This window comes from Puma concolor, chromosome B3, assembly GCF_028749965.1.
Source record: "Puma concolor isolate L17-30 chromosome B3, mPumCon1.1.hap2, whole genome shotgun sequence".
NCBI lineage: Eukaryota > Metazoa > Chordata > Mammalia > Carnivora > Felidae > Puma > Puma concolor.
The window spans coordinates 38,046,737-38,061,818 of NC_141672.1; the positions used below are offsets into that span (position 1 = coordinate 38,046,737).

At 41.7% G+C, this 15,082-nt stretch overlaps 1 protein-coding gene across 14 annotated transcripts in view; it reads right to left on the reverse strand.

The window, feature by feature from the left end:
• SYNE2 (spectrin repeat containing nuclear envelope protein 2) overlaps window positions 1-15,082 on the reverse strand; it is a 342,816-nt gene that overhangs the window by 62,427 nt on the left and 265,307 nt on the right. For all 14 annotated transcript variants that reach the window (XM_086709562.1, XM_086709567.1, XM_086709569.1 and 11 more), the window contains 6 exons: window positions 14,231-14,407; window positions 12,311-12,466; window positions 10,630-10,782; window positions 4,341-4,511; window positions 3,515-3,645; window positions 973-1,177 (listed from right to left, as the gene is read on the reverse strand). In XM_086709562.1, the coding sequence (XP_086565688.1) occupies window positions 973-1,177; window positions 3,515-3,645; window positions 4,341-4,511; window positions 10,630-10,782; window positions 12,311-12,466; window positions 14,231-14,407 (993 nt within the window). The remainder of the gene's footprint in view (window positions 1-972; window positions 1,178-3,514; window positions 3,646-4,340; window positions 4,512-10,629; window positions 10,783-12,310; window positions 12,467-14,230; window positions 14,408-15,082) is intronic.

Sequence of the window (15,082 nt, forward strand, 5' to 3'; positions counted from 1 at the left end):
GTTTATTTCAAACAGCTGAAAAAGCTAAGCTTTCGTTATATGACGCACATCACTGGCGCTCCTCTGAAATATGTCATTTCCGACCTAAAACTGACAACTAATCAACAGAGTTGGGGCTTCCAATGTGCAGAAACTGAAGACCACCCGGGTAGAGTCCTATGTTTTATGTTTCTAATCATCAAACACTATAACGATCCATTTAGGGCCATTTTAAGAATCAATGCAACTCTGTCCTCTGTCTGAGACTTTATGACATAAACGGATTCATTTGCAGAAACCATAGAACCTCATTAATCAAGCTGATGTTAGGGCTACTCTATAAATGTGGTGTATGCAAAATTTGTTGAAACAACAAATTAGGTAGAAGTTGATCAGAAATACAGATCACATTTGTTGCACTAAGTGGATTCATATTTTTTTATTTGACCTTTGGATTCAGAAGCTACAGAATGTATCTGGTCACCCAGTTTAAAACTAGAGAGTATTCACTTTCTGGGCACTCATTATAATAGGACAAGATTACAGAGGAAATTATACAACACTTAAATATAGTCTAAAAATGATCATACCCATAGAAAAGCCACATTAACATGGCATGAATCCATGATTATTTCTAAAGCAAGGGATTCAACATCTATTATTCTTAGATGATCATACTCAGTTGAGACACTTTTGCCTTTATTTGAGAGACCTTGTATGAGGCTTTTGCTTTAGAGTTTTACCTGCTAAAATGAAAGGGGAAACTTGGAACAAGGACCCTTGACCCAGCTACCTGTTGCCTAGACTTTGCTTCTGAGTCACCACTTGACCCTCCCAACCCTGCACATCACAGCATGTTCACGTCCTACATGGCCTGCTCATGCACCTGTCCTGACCCACTTCTTTGTCCCTGTGGTCTGTCTAGTCCCTGGGTCATGGCCCTCTCTGTTGGGCTGTCTTGGCCTTCGTTTTCCCAATGGGCTTGGCAACCACCTTTACATCCTGCAGGGCCCGGGTCAGGATCTCTGCCAGGTTGTTTCCAGACATGTTGATGTTTTCGAGCTGTTGGTACTTTGCTTCCTGCTGCTCCAGCCTTGCTGCAGCTTCGGTGTGAGCACTGTTATGGGTCTTCCAGAGCTGCAACAGACTCTGGGCCTTCTGCAACTGCTCTGCAATGTCTTGGTTTACCTGGGTCCACCTGTCAGAACAACATGAACAAAAGGGCCCTCATACCATCCTTCCCTTTGCAGCAAAAGCACACTGCACACATTCTACCGGTAAGTCAAGAGCAGATGGGTTGTTAAGGCACAAATGCCTTTTTTAACTAACGTATCACCATTATATAAACAAAAACAGCAGTCCATATTAAGATATTTACTTGACTTTATAATTATCAACAAAAACTACCAAATTTGTGATTGGCATGATCTATTGTATTACGAATGTCTGTTAGGCAAAGGTAGAGAAATTGATGAAAACTTCTCCACATGGGAGGGGTTTACATGGGGGGGGGGTCTTTAAATGGGCCTTATTTAAATTGAGTTTATGCCAAGTTTATTTTCTTTTTTTTAAATTTTTTTTTTCCAATGTTTATTTATTTTTGGGACAGAGAGAGACAGAGCATGAACGGGGGAGGGGCAGAGAGAGAGGGAGACACAGAATCGGAAACAGGCTCCAGGCTCTGAGCCATCAGCCCAGAGCCCGACGCGGGGCTCGAACTCACGGACCGTGAGATCGTGACCTGGCTGAAGTCGGACGCTTAACCGACTGCGCCACCCGGGCGCCCCGCCAAGTTTATTTTCTAATGATAAAAGCAACATGTTCCTTATATAACAGTAAAATAGAGGAAATTGTTTTTATTCCATATACAGACTGAATAACCTCTCTTTCCCATGTGACTTAAACATTTCCCATTATTAATAAAAAAAATCAGTCTAATTTTATTTGTTAAGTCAGTCTAATTTTAAATGGCTGTACACAACAGGCTTTAAGTGGTCTGTTTTTTAATTACCAAACTCAAGTTTAGTATGGGTATTGAAATAATTTTTAATTTGTGCTTTCAAATCTAATGCTCAGATACAACTTTGTTCCAAAGACCTTTTCCCACATGTCAAGATATTGGTCTTACACTAGATTTCTGAGAGAATTAATTTGGTCAAAGAACAAGAACGTGTAAACATTTTTAAGGTTATAGCTATATATATGGTCAAACTAGCTTTCTGGAAGCATTATAATATTTACATTTTACCTGAAACACATAAGAATGCTTGTTTCATGATAGCCTTGACTCTGCTCAATAGATGGAAAAGGTGAAAAATGGCACAGTTGCTTTATTTTTATGCATTTCAAAATCTTACCAGAATAATGCTTTTCCTAAACAGTATTTTCCCCAATTATAATAGAACGTGCACTCATCATGAAAGAAAACAAAATCCCACCAACCACGTATGTTTAAATCTATCTACCCCTATATCTGTACCTACATCATACCTCACCTTCCTACCTACCTCCTTGCCTACCTATCTATAAAGAGAAGGTTATAAAAAAACAAAAACCAAAAACACCCCCTGGCATCTCATTGATCTATAGATAACTACTGTTAGCATCTTGGTGCTGTCTTCTTCAACCTTTTTCAACAAGCCTTCTGATACATTCTTGTGGCGACAATTGAACGTGTACGTGTAGCAGCGACAACTGAATCCCTTCAATAGCAAACTGCACCGCCATGTTTTGAGGGCGGGCCCAATACTGTAAGTGGCATCACAGACATGTCTCTGCTCCTTACTCCCCCTCCTTCCCTTCTTCCAATAAGGACTGGATCATGAGCTGAGGATGTCACCGCAGCGTATGCCAATTTGATGCCTCTTGTTCACAACGCTTGTCCAAAGTGGATTTGACCAGAGAGGCTGAATCTACATGGAGGAAGGGTGGAGGACACTGAGGGTAGCTTAATCTCTTCATCGCTGGCTTAAAAATCAAATTCTCTTCACGCTGAATTTCATATCCCATTCGGCAAAATTAAAGGCTTGCAATTAACCAGGGCCACCCTCCTTAGAAGGAGCTTTCCACCATAAGCAGTTCATCAAAGAATTCCTTCCAATCTCACAAATCACGTCCCCTCAAGAGGGATAATAACATCCCCTTTCTTCCATCTTAGGTTTCCAGTGAAACACATTGTCCTTCTGAGCACCCCGTACTCTGTCTCAGCCTGGGAGTTTGGTATCCGTGAGGATCGCACTGGGCAGTTGGTCTATACCCTCTGAAAGCGGCTACCCAGGCTACGAGGGAAGTAATCGCCTTCAGAAAATCAAGTCTTACGTAAACGAGATGCTTCAAAGCAAAAGAACCACAGTAGCACAAAACCAGATTATCTCAGATGCCGAAGCTTTACAAAGCTGACGTCGCTTTGCAACTCCAGTGGCGCAATCAGCCCGCGGTACTTATACAAACAAAGCTGATGTCACTTCATTCACCACGTGTACTGAGATAAGGAAATCTATCTCCTCTGTTATCCCATCTGTATCTTAAAGCATACCTGGCATGAGTATTTTGGCATTTCTCTTCGATTATCTCAGCGACCGAGGGGCAGCGATCTTTGAGTTTTCGAATCACCTCCTGCAGTTTCTCCCAGCTTGCTTCACTGCTCTCAGCTTCATCTTGAAGAGACTGAGAAGAGCAGAGCAGAAACATTCACTTCAGAATGGCCTGGCCACATCCAAGGGAGGCAGCTGCTTTTCAGCACGTCTGCTACATCACAATAATATTAACGCTCAGGACTTAATAGGACTGGGGAAAATTACTAGAAATGTGAAGAGGAAACCCACTGAGGAGGCATCCTTTCATCTGAGGCTACAACATTAAAAAGTATGCTAACATGGGGAGCCTGGGTGGCTCAGTCGGTTACGCGCCCGACCCTTGATTTCGGCTCAGGTCACGATCTCATGGTTTGCGAGTTTGAGCCTTGCACTGGGCGCTGCGCTGACAGCATGGGGCCTGCTTGGGATTCGCTGTCTCCCCTCTCTCTGCCTCTACCTCCCTCACGCTCTCTCTGTCTCCAAATAAATAAATAAACTTAAAAAAAAAAACAAAAACATGCCAACACACACCCCCCAAAAGACCAAACTTTTAAACTGTGAGATAATATGGACATGAATAATAGAGAAAAATCCAATGTAAACTTTGGAGCCGCTCATCTGGCTCATTTTGGAATTCCATGTCCTCCTTTTGATGCTGCTATTTAAGACGCTGTTTTGCGCTTCTCTGTGGACAGCACAAAAGCAGCTGTGTCCATTTCCGCACCTGCCTCCACCGGAGGTCTTCTGCCAACCAGGCAGCACCGTGCCACGATCTGCTGAATTTACCTGGAGGTTCTGCACCTGGCATCCTAAGGCCTCTAATGACAAAAGCCCAGGCTTGCTGTGCTCCATGCAGTACCAGAATCGGATTGTCATCGTCGCCACCTCGTCATACAGGCTTTCGTAAATCTTCCACTCCTGCAAAACAGACTGCATGGAGGTCTTGAGCTCGTTGACCTATGTGAAAAGTGCAAAGATATTTAGAAACTCATTGAGAAGAGGCTCCCTCATCATTTTGTTCCCTTCTAAGGATTCTACCATGGTATCTAATTTAGGCATTTCAGCTTGTGAGTATGGGGGAAGGGGCTCCTGGGTGGCTTGATCTCGGCTCAGGTCCTGATCTCAGGGTTTGTTGAGTTCGAGCCGTCTATCAGCATAAAGCCTGCTTGGGATTCTGTCTCTCCCTTTCTCTGCCCCTCCCCCCACTCACTCTCTCTTGGTCTCTCTCTCTCTTTCAAAATAAATAAACTTAAAAAAGAGAGGGTATTGGGAGAGCTTCAGTGATTAACTGAGGTGGGAAGAGTAGTCAATAAACAAAAAAGATCAGAGAAGACTGAGTTTTAAAACAGGTGAATGCGGGGCGCCTGGGTGGCGCAGTCGGTTAAGCGTCCGACTTCAGCCAGGTCACGATCTCACGGTCTGTGAGTTCGAGCCCCGCGTCGGGCTCTGGGCTGTTGGCTCAGAGCCTGGAGCCTGTTTCCGATTCTGTGTCTCCCTCTCTCTCTGCCCCTCCCCTGTTCATGCTCTGTCTCTCTCTGTCCCAAAAATAAATAAAAAAAAAAAGTTGAAAAAAAATGAAAAAAAAATAATAAAAATAAAACAGGTGAATGAAAACGAGATCTGAAGCCAGAGGGACCAGCAGGGACAGAGTTCAGCCTACCGGGAGACAGCCGAAGGAGGGAATAATGGATGAGGAACAGAATCTGTGAGTACATATTTCAGCAACACCTAATTAGCTTTCTGATCATGGGCAAGTTATTGAACCCTTGAGTCGATTTCCCTACTCACAAAACAGATACAGTAAATAGAAACATAAATAAAATAGTGTCTGTGGAAATATTCTGCAAACTGTAAAGCACTGTAATTGTCAAATTACTGTTACTGGCACCTGAGTCCGCATAAATTGGAGAGGAATGTGCTCGGTCAAAATGATGAGCAAGTGAAAGTAGGAGGAAATGAGATGATCTCAGATACAATTGCGAATATGTAAGTATGTATATTTTTATATGTTGCATAAAGAACATTTACAACTCAACAGTAAAAAGACAAATAACCAAAGGATTAAATTGGGCGAAGGATTAGATATCTACTAAAGAACATCCACAGTCCTTAGAGAAACATAAATCTATACGACAATGAGATGCCATTTCACATCCACTAAGATGTCTATAAATCCAAGTTGGGTAATAATCAGTGTTGGCAAGACTGTGGAAAAACTGGAACGTTCATATATTGCTGGTGGAAACATAAAACCGTACAGCCTCTGTAGAAAACAGTTTGGCAGTTCCACAAAAGTTAAGTATAGAGTTACCATATGACCCACTAATTCCACTCTTAGGTATATACCCCAGAGAAATGGAAGCATATGCTCATATAAAAATCTGTACACAAATGTTCATAGCAGCAGATTCATAATAGCTTAAAAGTGGAAACAATCCTGGGGCGCCTGGGTGGCTCAGTCAGTTAAGCGTCTGACTTCAGCTCAGGTCATGATCTCGAGGTTCATGAGTTTGAGCCTTGCCTCGGGCTCTGCGCTGATAGCTCAGAGCCTGGAGTCTTTTGGATTCTGTGTCTCCCTCTCTCTCTGCCCCTCCTCCGCTCATTCTCATTCTCATTCTCTCTCTCCCTCCCTCAAAAATAGGTAAAACATTAAAAAAAAATTTTTTTTTAAAGTGGAAACAACCCCAATGTCCATCAACGAATAAACTGTGGAATACTATTCATCCATAAAGTTCTGAAACATACTATAATATTGATGTTGGAAACATGCTAAAACAGACAGATAAGACCACGTCGTATAATTCCACGCGTATGAAGTGTCCAGAACAGCATATACATAAGAGACAGCAAGTAGATTAGTGCTTCCAGGGATGAAAGGTAGGGAAGAATGAAAAGTGAGTAATGGGCGTTTCTTTTTGAGTTGACAAAAATGTCCCGGAATTAGAGAGTAGCGATGGTTGTGTATCTCTGTGAATATACTAAAAACCATTGGGTTATACACTCAAAAGGTAAGTTTATGGTATCATCTCAATTTAAAATAAGGATCTGAGTATAAATGGAGTGTGATCAGTATGTTGGCCCAGCTTTACTTATGATGTGATGTCAAGTTTTGGATGTAACTGTACAGGCCTGTATTCAGGCCCTCTGTTCTCTGCTTAACATCTACAGGGAGCTGCCTCAAACCCTGCCCAATAGAGATGGATAAAAAACAACCTGGGATGCCAAAACGTCAGTCTCACACTGGCAACTGCATAGCCCATATGTCTTTATATGGGCTGAAAAACAATCCACCATTAAGAAAGAATAAAAGACAGTAAGGGAAAAAAGGAGGCAGGACGGGAACTCCTTATAGATGTGCCTTTTATTTTTTTTCTTTTATTTTTCATATTTTGTTTATTTTTGAGAGAGAGAGAGAGAGAGAGAATGCAAGCAGGGGAGGGGCAGAGACAGGGGGAGACACAGAATCTGAAGCAGGCTCCAGGCTCGAAGCCGTCAGCACAGAGCCCAACGTGGGGCTCGAACCCATGAACTGTGAGATCATGACCTGAGCTGAAGTCGGACACTCAACTGACTAAGCCACCCAGGCGCCCCTAGATGTACCTTTTGGAAGCTTGGGGCCTATCTGGGTGGCAGGGATGATCCTGACACACAGGTGCCTATAGGCACATGGCTGCATAAGGCATTGTCATGGTCCAAGGACTTCATGGCTCCCACATACAAAGTTGGTGCAACTTCTGGTGCACTTAAGGGCAACCCTTAGAATATTACAGCTTCAGGGAAAAGAAATGGCACATGTGGTTTGGGGGAAAGGATAAGAAAACCATTAAGCAAAATTCACTACGCTAGAAACAAGAAGGAACATTTTCAGAATGTTAAAAGTACAATCAGCCAGTAGGGCAGCACTGAGTGTCATATAGGCATTGCTACAAATGTAGAAAGACGTAGGTATTATCATCCCTATTTCATAGACCAGGAAATTGAGGCTTAACGAGGTTAAGCACGTGCCCTAGGACGGAGATACAAAATGGGGCTGCTAAGATTTTTCTTTAGGCAGAGACTTAAAGCCCTTGTTTTTATTTTTTATTTTTTTTTGTTTTGTTTTTGTTTTGTTTTGTTTTGTTTTTAAGCCCTTGTTTTTAAAGACGAGGCTCTACTAACTCTGGAGAACTTATGGAAGGATGATGTAAGTTTTGTGTTTTCTACATTAAAAAAAAAAAAAAAAAAAAAGCTTTGGAGCACCTGGCTGGCTTAGTCGGTACAACATGTGACTCTCATCTTGGGGTCATGAGTTGGAGCCCCAAGTTGGGGCTAGAGATAACTTTAAAAAATAAAAAAAATAAGTAGGTTTATTGAGATATAACTCACAGTCCATACAATTCACCTATTTGAAGTCAAGTCACCAAAATCAGTGTTAGGACATTTGCATCACCATGAAAAGAAACCCCATACCCACTAGCAGTCACTCCTCATTCTTCTCTAACCCTTTCTCAGCCAAAGTCTACCTTTCGTCTTTAAAGAATTTGCCTATTAAGGACGTTTCATATAAATGGAATCATACAACATGTGGTTCTTTGGCAACTGCCTTCTTTCACTTAGCGTGATGTTTTCAAGACCATCAGTGTTGTAGCAAGTATCAGTACCTCATTCTTTCTTATGGCTGAATAATATCCCGTTGCACGGAAATACTATCTATCTATCTATCTATCTATCTATCTATCTATCTATCTATCTACCTATCTTACCTATCTGAGTAGGCTCCACACCCAGCGTGGTGCCCAATACAGGGCTTGAACTCACAACCCTGAGTTCGAGACCGGAGCTGAGACCAAGAGTTGGACTCTCAAGAGACTGAGCCACACAGGCACCCCTTGATATACCATTTACCTATCCATTTATAAACCGAGGGATGTTGGGATTGTTTCTACTTTTTGGCTATTATGAATCACCCTGCTGTGAACATTATTGTGTAAGTTTTTGGTGTGGACACATGTTCTCCTTTCTCTTGGGTACTTACGAGTAAAGTTGTTGAGTCCTAAGATAACTCTATGTTTAAATATTTTAGGACTTGCCACACTCTTTTCCAAAGCAGCTGCTCCATTTTGCATTCGCTGGCAGTGTATGTATGACAGTTTCAAGGTCTCCATATCCTTGCTAACATTTGTTATTTTCTGCCTTATTATCATCACTACGGAGGTGGGTATGGAGTATTTCATTGAAGTTTTGAATTATATTTCCTTTATTAATGATATTGGGCATCTTTTCATGTACTTATTGACCATTCATACCTTCTTTAGAGAAATATCTATTCAGATCACTTGCTCATGTTTTCCCTTTGGTTATGTCCTTTATATACTGTAGACACAAGCCCCTATGTATGTAAATATTTTCGTCCATTCTGTGGTTTGTCATTTCACTTTGTTGATGATATCCTTTGAAACACAAAAGTGTTTAGTGTTGATGAAATCCAGTTTTTTCTTGTGCTTTTGTTGTCATATCTAAGAAACTATTGCCTAATCCAGTCAGGAAGATTTCTGCCTCTGTTTTCTTCTAAGAGTTCTGTAGTTTTAGCGTTTACATCTTTGATCCATTTAATTTTTATATACGGTGTGAAGGTGGGGTCTAACTTCATTCTTTTGAATGTGGACATACAGCTGTTCTAGTACCGGTTTTGGAGAAGACTATCCCCCCCGCCTCCCACCCTGGATTTGTCTTGGCATCCTAGTCTAAAAATTAGTTGATTATAATGTGAGGGTTTATTTCTGGACTCTTAATTCTATTCCATTTATCTAGATGTCTATCTTTTACATTAGTACTATCTGCATGTTTTTACTTGCATTATCTCAATCTTCTCTATCCCAACATTTTTATCATAATTCACTGTGTGGTGGGGTGCTTGGGTGGCTCAGTTGGTTGAGGGTCCAACTTCAGCTCAGGTCATGATCTCATGGTTTGTGAGTTTGAGCCCCCGATTGGGCTCTCTGCTGTCAGCACCGATCTCGTTTCAGATCCTCTGTCCCCCCTCTCTCTGCACCTCCTTCACTTACACTCTCTCAAAAAATAAATAAACATTAAAAAAAATCACTGTGTTGTGATTATCTATTCAAGTATGTTTTCTCTGGTGGTCTGCGAGCCCTTTGACGGTAGGATCCATTTATTTTCTCGTTTATCTTTGTACTGTTGGCAGTGAACATAGTGACTCACAGAAGATATGTTCAACAAATGACTCACACAAGATATGGTAAGCTCATCTCTATCTTTCCTGCCCAAGTTCTGGGGGAAAAATGAGGCCGAGGGTCACCAATGAATTTCATTTATACAGGTTATTCCCAATTCCCTCTTGGAACAAATAGTCAAAAGCAGATTTTAGTAGATGACAAATAATCCACAATAAGGACTTCTGGGAAATATGGACACACCTACAATTGGCTAGTACTTAATTTTCTCCCTCCATTTGTGAGGAGCCAACAAGGTTGCAGTATGTAGAGATGCCTGCCTTTTCTCTTTTGGTGCTCTACTCCTGGAAGGGGTAAAGGCAGACTTTAACATATCTTTTCTAAGCTGACCAGACATCTTCCACACTCCTCCTCTTTACTTTCTCTTCCCCGCAAACTGTGTTCTCCTCACCTCTGGAATTCTCCATATGCTGACCATGCTTCTAGCTTAATAGAGGTTACAAGAGACGGGATCATTCCCTGCCCAAGGCACCTCCCTGGATGTGCTTTCTCATAGCTGCCCCTGTATATCTGCCCAGGAAACAGTGCCAGATGCTCTGTTGGGGCGGGGGGTGGAGACATTTTTGTCTGTGAGTACGTTAGACAAAACAAAGATAACCAAGTGGATTTCTAGCTTGCCAATGGTGTTGGAATTGGTGGCTACACCTCCATCCGGTGCCAAAAAAAAAAAAAGGGGGGGGGGGATTTGAAATGCCTTTCTCTATTTCACTTCAGTATTTCTCTAAGCAACTCTTCAGTTTTTGATATGGAGTGAGTTTCCGTGACTAAACACATCAACAAAAAGATGAAAGAAGGCTATATGAGGAGAAATAGTGTACTTCAAATGAAATGAGTTCTAGTACCTGGCTGATAACACTGCTTCTCTTTTGAAATAACCCATCAATTCTGGATGCTGTGTCTTCTAACAATGGCATGGTCCCACTCTCCGAAGTCAGGTAACATTGTCTCAACTCATCAAGGGCCTTGGATTTACTTGCCAGTTGATTTTCTATATCCTGGAAGGGCAAGAGGAAAAAGTTTGCATATGCACAACATTATGGAACAATAAGGTGTAAGTAAGAGACAGGAGTTTGGCCTTTTCGAGTAAAAATGGCATTACAATATGTAATTAAATAACATCACATCAAAGACATTTTAATAATACATTTGATTCCATTTTTGCACTTACTACAGTATGAATTTTTATGATAAGTTTAATTATTACATGTATCTAGAGTAAAAAAATTTAATATGTATTTTTGATAGAGAGACAGAGCGCAAGCAGGGGAGGCGCACAGAGAGAAGGAGACACACAATCCGAAGCAGGCTCCAGGTCCTGTGCTGTCAGCACAGAGCCCGACGCGGGGCTCGAACCCACAAACCACGAGATCATGACCCGAGCCAAAGTCGGATGCTCAACCGACTGAGCCACCCAGGCACCCCTAGATTTTAGAATAGTCTAGGTAATAAGTCCTCATCATCATGGTACAGTAGAACGAGTCCAGGAGATCCAGTCCCCATGCCATGTCTGTCCCATACTGGCTGTCTCACCTGACACTAAGTCATCAAACCTCCAAGCCTGTATTTTCTCATCTGGAAACTAGCAATGATAGCCCAGGCCGTGGACAGTTTAGAACTCAAGTGAAACCAGGGTGGCCTGTGGGGGGTGGCATGGCACGGACCTGTGGAGCGTAGGCTTCCCGTGAAGGTTACGTTGAATCTAAGGCTGCTGTAAGAATTCTAAATGGAATGGCTAGTGGGTAGTTAGAAGCAGGATATGACCACTTGCACAGATCTCTTATAATGGTGTTGCTGCTCACATCTCATGTCCAGGATGATTAACCTTCTCAGGACAACTGGGGTGTGACCTGACCTTCCCACCCCAGCAGGGAGGAGCCTGTGTCCTCAGGCAGTAGGTCCAGAAGCAGCAAACGTCTGCAGCTACAAGGGCAGCTGAAGTGTCTTCAATAGGCAGTGACACAATCAGGGCAGTACTTACGGAGGATTAATGTATGTGTGGGTGAGACTAAGTGACCTGGCAAATGACAACTGAACAAAAGGGGGCCAGGCCAATATCCTTAAGCTCAACTGTGATTTAGACTGTAGTTCCAAGGGATAACTGGTCCTTTCGGAACATATTACACAGAAGGTAAAAGAAAATCATTTTCCTCTGAAGACGCAGAATGAAATACTAAAACTAATGGAAACCTTAGAGTAATTGCATAAGTATTGGGTGAATTAATAAAAAACTGGGAAACATGAAATAAAAATTCCCTTTGAGCATTTTCTTTGAGGAGCCACATTCAAGTCTTAGGAACAATAACTGAAGATACCTTCTTCTGCTTCTCACACACACAAAAAATTGCATTTTGTAATTTTGTAAAACCCATGGATGATTATTATCTCCTTTGCATAATGAAGTAAGTACCTGGGGGTCTGGAGGGGTCCCTCGAAAGTGCAGCCACTTGCCCTCCTCCTTGGTGCCGAAGCAGCGACGGAACAGCCTGGCCACGCCGTGTGGACAGGCGCCGTGTGCCTTCTCACCTGACAATCCAGAAGCATCCTGTGCACGGAGATCACACTTCCAGGTTTTTGTAAAGTTTTCAGTCTCTCCTCTTGCGCCTCCATCCAGTTGTTCAAAATCTGTATTTTGTTTTCCGTCTCGGTGATACTTTCCAAGAGTTGTTCTAAATGTTGTATCTTTAAGGTATAAGTAAAATAAAAATTTCTCATTTTAAACCAGATGCTTTAAAATGTAAATGCCATGATGGTTATTTTTAACAAAATAATTTTGCTTCTTTGCAGATTCATCATACTTAGCACAAGATTTCCCAATAACTTTTGGAATAAAGATTCATATTAGGAAATATGAATTCAGTGTTTGAAAGCTAACCTGCTAAGCAAACTGGCTGTTTTGGAGTTTCATTAACACCTGTACAAATAAAATCATGTTGCTAACATTCAATAACATGTTGAATAACATTCAACTCAAATTCAACGCAATTTTTCATTGCATTATCGATTGATATACATAAAGCTTAAGAAAACTTTCTTTCCCTAGACTTTCTTCATTAGAGTCATTTAAAAATTAAGTCAATATCAAACATATCACAAATAATTTATCAACTTAATAAAATAGTGACTTTTTATTAAAAAATTTTTAAACATTTATTCATTTTTGAGAGACAGAGACAGAGTGCAAGTGGGGGGAGGGGCAGAGGGAGGGAGACACAGAATCCGAAGCAGGCTCCAGGCTCCAAGCTGTCAGCACAGAGCCTGGCGTGGGGCTCAAACCCACAAACTGTGAGATCATGCCCTGTGCCAAAGTCAGATGCTTAACCAACTGAGCCACCCAGGCGCCCCAATAATAACTGTTTTTAATGTCTGCAATTCTTGTCATTTCCAATGCTCACAATTTTTATTAGGTTATAATGACTGTATATGTAAAGTTTTTTTGAAAATTTGAAAGGCTGCCCAATCTTTTAAACGAATGGACACAGTATAATTCGATTAATTATTCCTCCATCGGTGGAAATTTAGGCATTTTACATTTTTCACCAGTATAAATAATGTGGAACACTTTATGTGCATAGTTTTCCTTTTCTGAAGGGCTATGTACTTAAGATAAACGTGAGAGGAGACACTGCTGAATTAGGAAACAAGATGATTATTCTAGTTCTTGAAATTTTCTGAATGCTTTCTAAAAGGGGATATAAGCCATGATCTGCATATGAATGTGATAGCTTTGGGCTCTTAGCTCTATCTTACTAAATTTTTCAAATTCAATAAATATATAACGTTACATAATGTTTATTCTGAATGCCTGATAACTGAAGTTGTAATCTTCTCAAGTTGGTTTGCTAATTACACATTTTTTTCTTTGGTGAACTGTCTGTTCGCGTTCTTTGTCCATTCCTGCACTTGAACCTTAATTGTCTAAATCCATTTGTATGCATTCTCTACACATAAAGAAATCAATCAGTTGTTAACCTCAATTATATATAAATATTAAATATGTCTCTAAGAATAAGTTTTCTTAATATTGTCAGAGTCATGGAATGAAAATCTACCAAAAGACCACATCCATTTTCCTGCCTTTTCATAATCTTTTCACGGCTGTAATAGCTTTGCCACTCTTGAACATTTACTTTCACGGAAAATGTCAAAATCTCCGACCATTTAGTAGTCTCACATAATACTTGGTATCTTCTCAAATAAAATTCCTCCTCTTCACTGGCCTAACTCAATTTCCCACTAGGAAGTCTCAAAGAAATGATAACTCTTTCTTCCTCTCTTGTACGCACCGATTGGAGAATGCCAGAACGTAGGCTTTACAAAAGGGTCATAGCTGAGAGAATTGTTAGTCTTAACCGTAAATTAACCATAGGAATAGCTCTTCACGTTTTTCAGAAAGTGGCATTTTGCAAAGGCCAAAATCATACAAACTGTGACACACGAGCACACCTTTCTATTCAGTGTTCCATGCATCCGGTGCCATTGGCGGTTCATCTCTCCCAGGTGTTCTGCAAACTCTGTTCTCTCATAGCGCTTACTTTCTACATCACAGGTGCTTAACTGAAGTAAGGACTGGTTAACAAAGTCCACTATCCATTGTTTATAGTCCATCTCCATTCTGAACTCCTAAAACAAACAAATAAACAAAAGTAAACTACCAAAGCCTGAACGGAAGTAGGTTGAACCGGATCCCGCCACGCTAGGGAGCCCCAAGCTCCCATTCGTTAAAGGGGCACCTGTCTAGAGTTGTAGTCCATCCTCCCCCCCCCCCCCCCCATCCCACCAAATGTCTGCTTTGAGTAGAGAGTGTTTTGGAGAATTCCACATCCCCACGAACAGAGACCCGTCGCTTTCAAGCAGGCTGAAAAGTCAAAGGCAGCATCGCGTATCATGGCTGCATCATCTCAACCAAAATCAGGACCCAGGGACTGACAAAGGGTTCCCGTGAGCGGCTTCCTGAGAGCCACACTGGAATTCAGAGCCCCCCTGCAGGCTCACGGAAATGAGAGGACGGGAAGTCTCAAGTTAAGACTCCCCCAGAAAACCCAGGACATAGGGGTGCCTGGGTGGCTCAGTCGGTTAAGCGGCTGACTTCGGCTCAGGTCATGATCTCGCGGTCCGTGAGTTCGAGCCCCGCGTCGGGCTCTGTGCTGACAGCTCAGAGCCTGGAGCCCGCTTCAGATTCTGTGTCGCCCTCTCTCTGACCCTCCCCTGTTCATGCTCTGTCTCTCCCTGTCTCAAAAATAAATAAAATGTAAAAAAAAAAAAAAAAAAAAAAAAAAAAAAGAAAACGCAGGACAT